Below are 15,139 nucleotides of genomic sequence, written 5' to 3'. Positions count from 1 at the left end.
CCAAATCAAAGGTAGGCTAGGATCCCCAATAGACCGCAAATTGAAACATGAATCCGGCAGAATATACAAATTAATGTGTCTAGGATGTGAGAAGAATTATATACGACAAACAACAGCACGCTGGAGAGAGCACGCGAGAGAAGCGGAAACGACTAGAAAAAAGAAAAGAAAGTAAGTATTGTTGAAATCGAAGGTAGCACGGCATATTATCGAGGAAGGACGCTGCATCACACAGGACACCCTGGACGTTGTTAAGAGATGCGGGAACACAGAAAGCTGAATACGCAAGAGAGCCTGGTGATTCAAAACCAGAACGGCATCAGAAATGTAATAGATTAATCCACGACATGGGTCACAAAGCTGCTCAGAGAGGTGCCAAATGCGACACCGCTGTTAAGTTCTATGAAGATGGACTTGGGTGAAAAAAAAAAGTTGCGCTGTAAGTCCACCTGGTCTGCGCTGCTACTTGACCCTGTGATGAAAATAAGGTTAATTTTAGCTTCTAATGTCATGCCCCCCTTTGAGGTATAGCAACCCCCGCCAGAAGATACCCATTTTAAGATGCAGCACGGTGCAATTCACTCTAAAGGCTATTGGTAAACATGTGCTCGACTGTCATTCCCGCGCAAACACTTCTTGCATTCGCTTGAGAATAAGACTACCTTCCATTGCCCCATCGTCCAAATTCACTTGTTCCCAAGCGAATCGAAGGCGAGCTTGGTGGGGGCTGCTGTCATTTTTGGACCTGTTGCAGACTTAGTCCTAGAGCTCCTGCTATTATACTGCCTGAATTGAGTGATTAGGGGACCTGACCTGCATTCGTGGTTATTGTGTGATACGCGTTCTAGACCCGCCTTAGTAAGGAACTCAAGACACTCCCCCTCCCTCCCGATTTTGCGCCGAGGTCCACCAATTCGGTATCCCTAAAAGTTATCTGTCGTGCTAAAAACTTTTTCGGAGGATTCTTCTCTCGACCACGGCTAAGAGTTCGCACGTTGTATTCTCCTAGCTTTATTCGTTTTTAGTGCTGATGTTGCCACCATGTATTTCGTCTTGCCTTCGTTATTGTGCAGCCCAAAATCTCACGCCAATCGCAGCTTACTGAATCGGGATGAAGACATTTTCTGTATCTTGGCTTGTTCTTCCTATAATGCCGATTTCGCCCGCATAGACCAGTAGTTGGGTGGACTTGAAGAAGAGCATCACAGATTATTTTGTCCAAGGCTACATTCAAGAAGGATGCTGGGCATTCCTTCATCTTAGACAGCTGTGATAGTGCTGGGTATCGAGAATGATATCGAAAGTTTAAACCCGAAAAAAGCTGGTTGGTTCAATTTCACGGAAAGGATGTAGATCCTGAATCCGAATCGATCCTAAGGAATTTCATCAATAATTAAGCCAAAATGATACCAACTCAGTAAATATGACTATTAAATAAATTTCCTTTTTATTATAATTATTATATCAGTCTATGATGCCCCTCGCCAATAGTATCGTTCAATATCCTTATGAAACACTTCCCCCTCCCCTTCCAAGAACAAACACAAAAATCCTGCTATCCATTTGACTAGTTCTAAATAAAACCACCCGAACTGCCAAAGGATATATAATTTATTGAAACAATTCATTTGGTGATTGATGATAGGCTGCTGGCCGCCTCTAAAAGGATTCGGTGCTTATTTCTCATGTCTAAAGCCCCACTGCTGTCGGCTTGAATGCAGCCTACATTAGAGCTAGTCACCGTCAATATATTCATTATTAAGGTTTCCCTATATGATTTTCCCTACCCACTACAGGATACATATCTGAAAATATGATTCAACAATTATTATTCCATATGAATCCCCATCAAAGAGCCGTCCAAAGTTTCGAGTACACGTCGATATGTTGGTGCGTGTGTGATAATAACAGGCTTAACACCAAAACATTGAGTGCTTCAGCGAAATGTATATTCACAACCTAATAAAGTATGCATTAGAAAGGCGTCAGAAGAATGCCAGGTTAATGCAGCCTACGTCTGTCATCGATTTTATTTCGGAAGAAATAACCATTTCATGATCAAAAGGTTTTTCCGTGTTCGTGACTGTCTATGATTGGGAGTGGATAATCGAAGCCGATAATCTAGGATTCGAATATTTAGAATTCACTAGTTTAGTTTGCTAATGCTTTTTAGAAAATATTACAATTAATGGTTGACAGTTTTGGGTTTTTAAATTGATGCACAGAGAAGTTTAGGGAGAACGTGAGGAAAGACCTCATTCCTTGTAGCCCTGATTGTGGTAGCTCTTCAGGATGTGTTGCTCGCACTGCGGGCATATAAGTTATTCAATAATTATAGGCCGGACCAAGGAATGCATCAACCATCTGTCAATTCTCCACCATTGCAAAAAATTTAAATATGACAGTCGAAAATCGATTGGACGCCCCATCATCTCTAACGAAGACATCGGGGTATTATCGACGAAATACACGCACGGTTGTTCCCAGAGTTTATTTAAGCTTAGTCTCAAACAAAGCCAAGAAACGTCAAGGTCCTAACGTACATATATTACCAAGGAAGAACAGGAAACTCTACAAGGTGAGATGGGCAAATGAAGCTTAGGAGTACTTGCTTCTGGTGAAAAGGTATTTAACTCAAAGTTGGAAAAACGAAGTCAAGTGGAGCGACATGCGTGGGAGCAAAGACGAGAAACTGTTGTCTCTCTATTGGCTACATCAGAACAAAGTTGGTAGCCGAAATCGGCTAGCTTCCACTGGTTCACATATAGAGAATGTTACCAAAGTTGGGCCCACGGTTGGGGGAGATCAAAGTTGTTGGTCGGAGTTAACCTAAAGGACAAATACAGAAGCTTCTCTGAACTATACCATCGACATGCGCTTGCACACCTCTGTACTAACCAGGCTCGGGAATCTCGGGGTGTTTTGGATACTTTAATCGTGTCATTTACCAAAATTTTATGTGGTCATTTAATTGATACGTGGACCTGCAAACTGAAATACAGAAAAGGGAAGATTTTGGTAACATGCGAAACCAAATCTCAGCCATGACTGAAGGGCCACATCCTCAATGGATACCGTAGATCTTCAAGGGACGCAAAACTCGGGAGTTTTACAATATTACAATCACCACGTATGGACCCAAGTATAGTAAGAGGAAAAGAAGTAAAAATGCACTGTACCCTTGAATAGTATTTTTGGAACACTTGCGTCCGAAAATCGATACTTTGTCTCCTACACTGATCTTTCGCTGCCGCTCCAAACCTTCAGCAACACTTCATCCAGTTACGATTTTTTTTCATTTTCTTTATATTCTCTATAAACTGTGACAAGAGCGAACAGCTGCGCTAAGGTGACGAGGAGGAAGACAGAAAAGCAACTCTGGCGGCCGAATCAAAACGAAGTGGTCGAGCAGAACCTCCACGTGGTGGCACCAGAAAAGCTATACTCATTTTGATTTACGACCAAATGCAATGGACAAATGCTCCAAGGCGTACTTAGAGCGATCAGATCCGAATCTGAACAGAGATGAAACCTTACCAGGGGTATACCCGTACGAACCAGGGTATCCCTTTAAATTTATATGTCTCAGGAAAATTCCTGAGGCGTGTGCTCTTAGCCCGGTTATTAGCAGTTGACTCTCCAGTAGCGGTTGCATGGGGTTGTGGTTACGCCCAAGCTGCCAAAAGACTGTCGGGCCTCAAACGTAAAGTTGGAAGCGCAACTCCATAGCTCAGTAGAGAGTTAGGTACCAGTAAAAGTGGTGGGTCATGCACTCAGTCTAGACTGGTATGGTTGTTGCTTTTCACAGCGGGGCTATGATTCTGATCACAAAATCAATCCGTGTCTTAAGAAGTACGTGGAGTTAGGCCTAAACTACTGGAATTTACGTTAAACCACCAGAATGTAACTGTTCTTTCGCACGAAAGCCAAGACTTGGAAGCATCGGTGGTGGTAAAGCTACGAAAATTACAGTGATAAATGACAAGCGAATACAGGGTATTCAAAGGCACACCCGAAGGACGCGGCCCAGTGGGAAGGCCATACAATCGGTGGGAGAACTCAGTGGGCGAGACCAGTAAAAAGCTGCTGAAATCTTCCAACTGGAGGACGAAAAGGAAAAATCGAGACGGCTGGAGAAAATTACAGTCCTGAATGACAAGCGAATACAGGGTATTCAAAGACACATCCGAAGGACGCGGCCCAGTGGGAAGGCCACACAATCGGTGGGAGAACTCAGTGGGCGAAACCAGTAAAAAGCTGCTGAAATTTTCCAACTGGAGGACGAAAAGGAAAAATCGAGACGACTGGATAAAGTCTATCCTGGAGGCTAAGGGGCGATTTGGCCTATGGCGCCATTGAAGAAAAAGGAATAATTTGAACTCGTGTCTACGAGGTGATGTTCAACTCAATGATCCTAACGTCCATTGCTGGACATCAGGATACCAACTATTACGTTGGATATCTACCGGAATAATCACTACAATTTCCTTCCGAACTCAAGGAAGATGTTAGAGATATTTATCTGTTGGGATGATGAGGGGGTAGTGCGAAGAACACAAATGACCGTATGAAAGCGGAGCTGATGTTGGTTCTGGGAGTTGGGTTAGCACGGCAGAATGGTGGTCGTTTCTGAGCAGTCCTCCTCGCCACATCTCGGAAGAACATCGGGAAATTGCGACAGTTTGCAGGCTAATCACTACCCCCGCAGTTGACGGGCTTGCTCAGGTGTTTCGGAGAATTGGTACTTGGATCAGCAAAAGTAACATTTTTGTATCATTTTCGTCGATTGGTGCTTCTATTTTTCTTGCCGATGACAATAAAACACACCTTGATGGTGCCGAAATTCCAAAAAGCACTCTGCACTTTTTACTGGAACTTCTCCAAGTAATTTCCACTACGCTTATCGAGGATGAAACTACAATTGACAATTGAGAATTGGATTTTCTCGGCCCAAAACTCCTGAACAATCTATCTAATATGTGTATCCAGGACACTAAAACGCCTTTCCCCCTGCGGGGCGTAAATTTCTAACGATCGGGGGCCGGTCTGCTCGATCGGGTTGAGGTCTGGTATGGACTGTTCGCGGGCCAGGGGAAAGATTCTACCTCCAAATCTATTTTAAAATTCGCTACCTGTAGAAAGAGAAACAGTGGGCCACTGTTAATCAATGAAAAAAGTATTTGAAATAATCATCAATACTTACAGATTGGGTGCGATGTGCAGGGGCCGAGTCTTCCTGAAAAATGGTATTTTCGGCCTTTTCACTTAAGGCTTTAATGATGGGAATCAAACGATCTTACAGAATTTCTTTATATTTGGACGTATTTACATGGCCGTCCAGCTTCAGTATTTCCTGTTCTGTTATGAACTAGACCATCACATACGGAGAATGTTATACGGTTGATAACATGCATTTATCACTATTACGCTCTTCCTTTTTCCGGCGAACTAGGATTCTACCATTTGGTCCAATCAAATTAAATTTGAACTCATCAGGAAAATTACTCTTTTTCCAGTCGTCCACGCTCCTCTCTTTCGGATAGTCGAGTCGCCTAGTGTTCATGACTCTTGTCGGAAGAGGCTTTTTGGCAGGCTTTCGGAAAAGAAGTCCAAGCTCATTCAGGCAACGCTGCATCGATCACAGGCTCATCTTGCGTGAGGTCAATTCCTCTAGTTTTCTTTTAATTTGTGGAGCCCTTTTAAATCGATTTCGGAGGCTGATCCGACTGATTTCCCTACAATCGCAGTCTGTTCCATTTTTTTTTTTACGCCGGCTCCTTTTTTCCTGTCCAAATTTCCTGTCTGTACATAAAATTTAAAAAAAGTTTGCATAGTCGACTCATTTCTCTTTAATCTGCATGCCATCTCTCGCACAGGTAAAGATACCCCTTTCCAAGCTGCAATTCTCGCCTTTTCTTCTGGACTTTACTTTCCTTTCCTGTTCATTGCAATACCTTTAATTCTCAGAAAAATTACTCAACATTCACTCGATTAATAATGAAAATATCAACTATCCTTTAAACGGTAGTTTAGCCGGTTAGATTTACCTGGAATGGGAAAACTAGTTAAAAAAAAAAAACAAAATAAACGGTTTATAAGAGGTCTCCGAAATTTTTTGGCGCTAGGTGTGCATGGCCGAGCTATGCAATGTATGGAGAAAACAACAACAAAAATGGTTAATGACAATTTTTGAATATTGAGATTGAGTACGCAAAATGACTAGTTTCAATTTGCTCAAAATGCAGGTGAACTTCCATTCCTTGAAGAAGGAAGGGACTTGGTCATGGAAAAATGCAATAAAGTTTGAAGGGCGTTAATTTTCCTCCCAGAACGAATACAAGTTCTATTAGAGCGAAACGACGGGCTTTTCAAAGTTTTGTTTGAAAGAATCTTAGTTCCACCGTTTCCCGGTGGCAAAAAGTTAGTTAAGATTTCGAAATTATTAAGCCTGCACTTCAAGGAAAATTCTGAATTGAGAATAAAATCCTCAAATTGCTTTGCAAAATTCTGAATTTGACTTGCAAAACCTTAACATAGTGCAATAGTGCAAGTGCATTCGGTAAAAATAATTTTTAAATTGTTCTACGTGTGTGTATATCCTATACAAGTAATTTTTTAATGAATTGGAAGAAATTGTGATTCAATGATAACGATTGAACCAGGCAAATTATAAATTAAATGTAAACCGTTTCCGTTAATATTTTGGGCTATCAAAATGAATAAACTTGAATATTATACTATTTAATATATTTTTTTTTAATAATTTGCAAAATACTAAATAATTCTCATTTTCTTTTCTCACATTTCCAGTTGCTTCAAATTGTACATTTCCTTCACGATGGGAGGGAACATGGTTTCTATCCGGATATCAACAATCAGTACATATTAGAGGTTCACAATTTAGTTATCGAGGTAAATGCGCGGCATCGGATGGTAATAAATATTTAATAGTAAATGAGTAAGTACCGTTCATATTTCTTATTTAATTGTCTGTATCTTATCATTCTAAAACAAAATCTCATATGAACATACATATCTATAATTCCCTTAAAAAAAAGATAATATTAACTGAACAAATCGCCCCCTCACTTGTATTATAGAATGTAATCTATACAGTTTTTTTATCATTTTATATTATAGTATGTCATCCGATTTAATCAACATAATTTTCTGTTGTTTTCTATTTTTGAACAAAAATACATTTTTCTTTTTGCGTCGATATTAGATATATTCTAATAACAAACAAGAAGGATATATAATTAACATAATTTTTGCTTATGTTGCGTGAACGAAAACTTGCTATAAATCTCAGCTATATTGTATTTTGCAGTGTGTAAAGGCGTATGTGAATCCGTGAAAGTGTGTGAGCTTTGTATGCGTGCGTGTATAGAAAAACTAACATAATGTAAATTGATTTTAAATTATTTCTTTATAATAATTTAATATTTTACAAAAAAAAAGAAGAAGAAGAAGAAAACGTATTTGGTACGAAATGTAGTAGTTGTAATTGCATTTACATTTGATTATATTATATCAACAAAAAAGATTCACTACATTTATTGCCAAACATGTTTTTCCTTTGTATTTTGTTTAAAATGAATAATGATCTCGAAAGTATCAAATTTTGTAAATAGTACAAATAAATACTGAATTCTTCAGTTCAGTCAGAATTATTCTTTGTTTTTGAGTTAGGTATTTTCATTTTTGAAATAGCATTTTTATTTATTTTTTTATCTTCACTCATTCAAATTTATTAGAATACTTTATATAAGTTTTGAATTTTAACAATTCTGTTTAGGATCCTTTCACAATTTCCTATTTTCATGAATGCGAAGTAGTCCATTAAAAGTGAGAAAATGTATTTCAAAGGAAATAAAGCCATTTAAATGTTTTTGGAGTACAAACCTACAAAGTATTTCACAAACTATAATTTTGCATTGAATAGCTTTTGCTTTTGCAAAGTATTTATAACACAAGAAGTTCTAATAATGAAATATATTTCTTTGAAAGCGAAAACTTTGTATTTTAGATGAAATTTTACTCAACAATAAATATATCGAAGACAAAAGCATTCAAGTGACGTTATTCAATTGAATTTTTCAGTTTTCTATCACGACGAATGGTTTCTTTTTTCATTTAACTTTTTTTAAGTTGAAGAAATTGCAGCACCATGGTTTATAAAGAAGTTCAACCAAATTCATTCAAGATTTATCTGCTACAGTATTTTTATAATAAACAAAGTAAAAATAATAATTTATAATTGCATTTGATAGTTCTAATAATTTAAATTAATTTTTATTGGATGCACGGTGCTGTGATCTTGGACTTTTCTGTATTTTTTTCATTTTTAAATTTTTTTTGATTTCATTTTGCGAGCCCTTCCTTCGTACGTTTACTAAAACTTTTAAATATTATAAGCTCGATATTATCATAATTTATTTTAGATATCATAGAAAAACATAACTAATAAATATGTATTCCAATCAATATACTTAAATTTATTTTTCCATATTCTTTCTTTTCATCCTGTTTTACATTGAATTACGAAATTATGAAAAATTCGTATCCGTAATTTGAAATGATATCATGGAAAAAATCGAAATGATAAATTTTATAACGTTACGTTGCCATACATTTGGGATTTATTCAAAACAAAAGTGAATGTCATCGATGTCTGGTCATCTATGAGAAGCATAAAAATGTTCTGCAATTTAAAGAAAGTGAGTGCGAAGGTGACAATATGTACGGTGATCAATCGAATCCGGCTGCAATGGCTATGCGTAGCGTAGTCAAAAGCGATCATAGGGGGGGAGCTCATCCCAACTCGAACGGGCATCAAAGATTATCGTCATCGGATCAATATATAATGCGATCCAATGACGATGGTAATGATTGTAGTAAGCATATATATCTTATATAATATTTTATATTTATTGTTTTATTTTTATTTTCTTTATCAAACTAATATATCCATTTGATATTTTACGCCTTTTAATTTACTCAGTTTCCAATATTTATGTGCCGTTTCAATATTTTTTTTTCTTATTTTGAGAGATTTATTTTAAATATTTATATATAATACCTATAACAGTGCTTTTACATTATTTTTTAAGTAAATAATTTCCAAACTTCTTAGTCTTTGCGGTTTTATATATTTTTCAGTATTTATTTTTTTTTTAATTAATGGAATTTATACTCGTATTTGCAACTATCGTAAAAACTCTCGAATATATCACCTGCAACATTGGAGAACTCTATTATTATCAAAATGTATTGTGCCTTCAAAATTATATTTTTTATGGCTAACAATCAGCATGACATTTATAAAAAGACACTTGGCCCTTGCATTCTGCTGTCTTCTAAATAATTTTACCAAATATTGTAGGAGGGTATTGGTAGCATCTAGAATGTTCAAAGTTGTCCCCAACCCAAAGTAACCTCTTGCCACAAAGTTAAGTCATTTGAAATCTGCCTTTTGCCTTCCGTTTACTTGAACTTTTGAATCAGTCACGGTAATTTGACTCGTTTCGAAAATTAATCATACTATTATTTGGCGAAAATAATCTGTAAAATTGGATCGTTAAAAAAGCTAGAACTTGAAAAATCTATTGGTATTCTGGGAGATTTGTGACCTAAGCTAGTGATAGCCTATCCCTGTTCACTTACGTGATATTTAGTGCCACCTGAACCAATGTAACGCTGATATTGCTAGCGACAAACGCAAGAGTTATCAGAAGTTATCTACAGAATCTTATATTCCCTAGTATCCTGTTTCGAAGCTGAAGTGAACCCTGACCGCTCTAATCTGGAAGACCACCGCCTTGCCTACTGGAGACATATCACCCTCTAAATTTTGCCCAACGAACGGCAAACTGGTATTTGTTCAACTGCCAATAATGACATTCTGCTGATTATAATAAAATAATGGTATTGGCGAAAGCAGCTGTCACGCTAACGAGACCTCACTTGTCAAGATTGGTGTGAACATTGAAGTCGATGGTGAGCAGCTTGATACGCTAGATGGGGATTTGAAAAGCTCGTGATTGCATCCAGACCAAACCTCTGACAGAACAAAATGGTACAACCGATCACGACGGGCCGATCCCGCTTGTGAACGGGGCAAAGGTTAAAGAAAAGGAAAAATTTCGAAAGCGGCCGTGCATCATCAGGGCACTTCGGTCTGAAAAAAATAATTATTGAAACGCAATTAGTCTTGAGAGTCAGATGGTACCTTTCTTATTGAATTTGAGCATGAGACGTTTGAGTCAAACAAGTCCGCGCCATTTGTCCCATTCCCTGTTTAAATCGAATGACATCCGTTAGTTCTTTCGTATTTGTTATTTCTTCTCTAGCTGGCACTTGCTAGTTGGGATTCGTGTTCATTTGTTAAGGTTTTTGTTGTAAAACTTCCATCTATCATAATTGACTTTGATTAGAAAAGACCTACCGGATTATCGAGTGATCTTTTCAATTCAGGTGTGTCGTGATGGACTAATATGTGAGAACAGATAAAAGCAGCAGAATCACTCTTGAGACCATTCGACATCAACAACGATCTAAGACAATGCCCTCTTTAACCTCGCCCTGGAAAAAGTTACCCGTGATGCTGAGGTAAATACGAGGGGCATGATTCTCTTTAAGTCCACCAAATTATTGGCCTGGCTGACGATATCGACATCATAGGAAGAACCACCCGAGACGTACAAACTGCTGCGTACAATCGAGCAGGCGGTACGAGATCTTGGGCTACACATTATTAGAGCCAAGATAAAATATATGGTGACAACGTCAGCACCGAAGACGAACCAACATCAAACCGCACTCGTCAAAGAGGAAGAATAAAAATAGCAGACTACAACTTTGAGACCGTTGATAATTTCTCCTATCTAGGGTCGAAAATCACAACCGATAACAGCTACGATGACGAAATCCGCGCACGATTGTTGTCAGCCAACAGAGCCTATTTCAGCTTACAAAAACTGTTCCGCTCGAAACGTGTCACCATAGGGTCAAAGTTCTTACTGTATAAGACAATGATCTTGCCAGTCCTCAGGTATTCCTCGGAGACTTAGATTCTTAGCAAGAAAAATTGCGAACGCTTGGCCGCGTTCGAGAGAAGAATCCTTCCACGAATTTTTGGCCCCTTACATGAAGATGGACGATTTCGTAGCCTACATAACGACGAAATCTATGAGCGATACCATGACCGTCCGGTTGTGGATAAAGGTTACGGTGGGCGGGTCACTTAATTCGTATGGATGAGGATGATCCCACCCGGAAAGTCTATAAGGGCAATATCTATGAGAGAAAAAGAAGACGAGAGAGACCCTGCCTAAGATGGAGCGATGGCGTAGGTCAGGACGCCAGACAGCTCTTAGGGATATCGAATTGGTGGACCTCGGGGCAAAACCGCGATGTCTGGAGTTCCTTTTAAGGCAGGCCTAGACCGGATACCGGTTATTGGGCCGTTGATGATGATCATTTGAAGGTTAGTTCTGACTGGAAATCATATGAGTCTGTAGGTCGTGGCAATGACTTGTGCTGTGGGACAAGAACAACAAATATGTCCACGCTACATTAGAAATAAACTTTATTCAACGAAATCACAAAAATATAAACAATCATTGTAAATTCTGAGTCAAATGGTTACAATTGGACGACGTCCCCGCTCACCTCAAACGCTGAAGCTAGTTGAGTTCGACTCCCTGTCCACGTCCAAGTCAGCTTTCCTAGATAATGTAGCGAGGGAAGTTCGGTATGATTGGTTCCTACATGACTCCCCCTTAAGTGATGGAGTCACACCAATTCGTCGTTCCTTGCCATGACGTTCGTCTCTTTGGTGGATACACATCCTAAATGTGCTGCGGGCGTGGCTTAAACGGTGTCAGGGCTGTAGGTGACGGCTATTGCCTCGAGTATGGTGCGGCTATCATTGGCAATTCATGTCTCCACCGGTCTTGGAGCAAGCGTCAGTTTAGCAATCGGAAAATCTGTGTAGTTGGCTTTGAAACGACCGTGGATGTTCTTCTCATTATCTGAAGGGCCGCTAATGGCTTGTCCGCCGGCTGGTAAGCCATGGTTGGCTGTTGACTGGTAAGTCGCGGATGGCTAGACCGCTTGTTGGTAATCGGCGCGGCACAGGTGCATTGTTGTTCAATTTATGCAGGGTATCAGGGTTTGGCACGACCGATGTTGCTGATCGTCTTAGCAAAGTATCCGATAGCGAATTTTTGGAATCGCATTCCAGGCCGGTCCCGAACATGTATTAGAATTCCAGTTTTGTTAATTTTAACCGATCAGGTTTGTGTCGGCGTGGTGTCTTTGCAGCGGGGGGTCCTTGCGTAATAATGTGATGCTGGATTTGTTAAGCTGGGGAACCCTTTGAGTAGTTGGTGATATGCCGAGTCCCCTGCCACGGTAAAAATGGATCTGTAATCCACGTAGGACAGAAACCCGGGTGACGAGAACTTGGTGAATGGATTAACAATTCGCCGATTCCTTATATCAATTACCAAACCGTACTGCTTGATAAGGTCGGCGCCGATGATTGGTCGTTGGACGTCGGCTACGAAAAATTTCCAGGGAAATTGCCTAAGCAGGCCGACACTCACCGTCAAAACCTGCTGGCCATACGTGTTGATACACCGATTTTTTGTTTGCGGCCGTGCCGACTGCGGATTTTAACCAATTCGTTAAGAAAGCCGTTATTCATTGGAACTGGTGAAGGCGAATGTATGGCTATAACGGAGACTTCGAGCGGCTCTCAGACCTCCAAGATGCGATCGGAAATTTCTGACGAACGCGATAAGTGTATAGCTTTCGAGACTTGGACGCTGGCCGGCAAGCTTTGTAGCCACAGTGATTTGATCAGGTCGGGGTCACTAATATAGTGAGAGTCATTTTAAATACCAAGGTGTTACCTGTAGGTCCTTTGATGCCAGTAGACGACTCCGAAAGTTAAGAAATAACAATAACAATTTATTTACTTCAAAGGAATACAAGGGGGATTTACAATTCTATCTCAATGCGCACCGATCGGCTAGTTGAGTTCGACTTTGTCCACGTAGAAGGCAGTCCGTCTAGTCCTCAGCTTTCCAAGATAATGTAACGAGTGAAGTTCAGTGCACTTGGTTGCTACAAAGTCTATTAACCGTGATGCCATCTACTGTATCTCAGGCCGAAAACTTGTTATGTTTTTTTTTTTGTTGTGCCTAATTCAGCAGGTGTTGAACCTAAAAACTAAGACATCGAAAGTGGCGTCTCTATCTGCTGAAGGTATGCCCTTCTGTAGTCGAGGCAGTTTCTCAATTACCGATAAATAACACATTAAAATGATTCAAATTCAAGCTCATAGCAGTACAACAAAAATTTCAACGAACCCTCTACCCCCATCTAATCGGACCCCCTTAGCAAGCAAAGAATTGAAAGATTGTCATCTATTCCAAAATGAATTGTCTTTAGGCCTTGATGTAACTGGTTTAATCTACGGAGACCAACATTTCTACAATTTAATTGAAGGTAGTACTAACTTAACGCTATCGTTGGTAGCTCAAACTATCATCGGAGAGTACTTTCCTTGTGGATTATTTATAGACGCCATTGCTTAGCTGGAATAATGGTTCTATTATTTTTCATTATCATTGGTCTATGCTTCCAAGCAACCTTCAATCAATATTCCGTCACACTTCAAAATAAAAGCGTCTTTGCTTCACTAAATACCAATATTTCTATGAAATAAAAAAATAACACGATGCATGCCTTCTTAAGTTGCCAACAGTTAAAAGTGCCAGTCCAGTCTTTTTCAAACCAAAATCAAAAAATCAATCAAAGCAGTATTCCAGCTCCCTCTTTCAGTACACATTTGTTTTGGTAAAATTCCTGGTTGGTTGTTGCAAAAATACGTTCAAGTGACGATCCCGGCTCCTTTCATAACTGTTTTCCCTCTATTGCCAGTATATTCGACTTTTAAATACCAATCAAAAAATAAATTAAAAAGTTCCTAAAAATTAATACTATTCCACGTTAAATATCACCTGTGATTTCTATTAAACAAAAAACAAACCAATAGAATCAGTTTCTAAGAATATTCATCTGATTATCCTCTTTTTTCGGCGCCGTAATAATATTGAAATTTTTTCCTAGTTGTTATCTTAACCACGTGTATCTTTTTTCATTAATTGGGCACACTAAACATCGTAGTCGCACAAAACTTCAATAGTTGCCGAAAATATTATATGCAAAAATGCTTTTATTTTCTAGAATTTCACTCACTTTTGATTATTCTAATTTAGACGATGAAATATTCGCCAAAAAAAAAACGACTTGATGCGCAAACCAATTTATATATGATCTTGTCATAATGCTCAATATTTGAAGATTTATTTTTGATTTTCTATTTATATTAATATTATCTGTATTACTTTTTCTAATTTTTAAAATGAATGACTAATTTTTATTCTATTGTATTCTCCATCCCAACATTTTTTTATGTTTAATATATAATATCAAAAAAACCGAAATGATCTAAAAACTATTTGTTTTTTATTTTTTTTTAACAAAAAATAATATTTATTAAGAATATTTATTATTTGTGAGTTTATTTAAAGGAGAAATATTAACAATTGATGTTTATACTAATTTAGTATTGGTAAACTTTTGATTTATTTTATTTTTCGTAAATATTATTATTTAAAATTAAACTTCCTCCGATTTAAAATCTAATAAAAAAACTTGTAAATATTAACAAATAACTGCATATGTATTTCCTTTCATATATCCGATAGAAGCATTAATTAAACTTTATACATTATTTCTATTGTCATCTCGATTTATTTATATATGTGCTTTAAAATTTACAATTTATTCAGGCATTTTTTTTTTTTTATTTATGTGTTGCCGAACTCCTATTTCTTTGAATTGATTCTCATTTTCACGATATTTTAATATTTATATGTGGATATGTTTCGATTGTTTTCGATTGCTTTCAGTTTATTCTTCCTCAAAATTCAACAGTTTGAATCAAATAATATTCGCTTCCATCATTTTTACCAATATATTACACATTTTAATTTTCTAGATCATAAAATACCTCTCATATGTAAATATACCATTATCTATATATAAATATTATATATATACT

General features: G+C 38.0%; 1 protein-coding gene across 5 annotated transcripts in view; it reads left to right on the top strand.

Annotated features, from left to right (window-relative positions):
* Window positions 1-15,139, top strand: part of LOC119652536 — a 425,047-nt gene that overhangs the window by 285,814 nt on the left and 124,094 nt on the right. For 3 of the 5 annotated variants that reach the window (XR_005249556.1, XM_038056738.1, XM_038056737.1), the window contains exons 3-4: window positions 6,811-6,958; window positions 8,659-8,897. Coding sequence is in view for 4 of the 5 variants with exons in the window: in XM_038056738.1 (XP_037912666.1) it covers window positions 6,811-6,958; window positions 8,659-8,897 (387 nt within the window). In the remaining variant the exon portion in view is untranslated. The remainder of the gene's footprint in view (window positions 1-6,810; window positions 6,959-8,658; window positions 8,898-15,139) is intronic. The other 2 variants (XM_038056740.1, XM_038056739.1) reach the window with 1 other exon arrangement.

Source organism: Hermetia illucens, chromosome 3 (assembly GCF_905115235.1).
Source record: "Hermetia illucens chromosome 3, iHerIll2.2.curated.20191125, whole genome shotgun sequence".
NCBI classification, from domain to species: domain Eukaryota; kingdom Metazoa; phylum Arthropoda; class Insecta; order Diptera; family Stratiomyidae; genus Hermetia; species Hermetia illucens.
The sequence above is the reverse complement of the archived record's forward strand: the minus strand, read 5'-3'. Positions and strand labels throughout refer to the sequence as shown.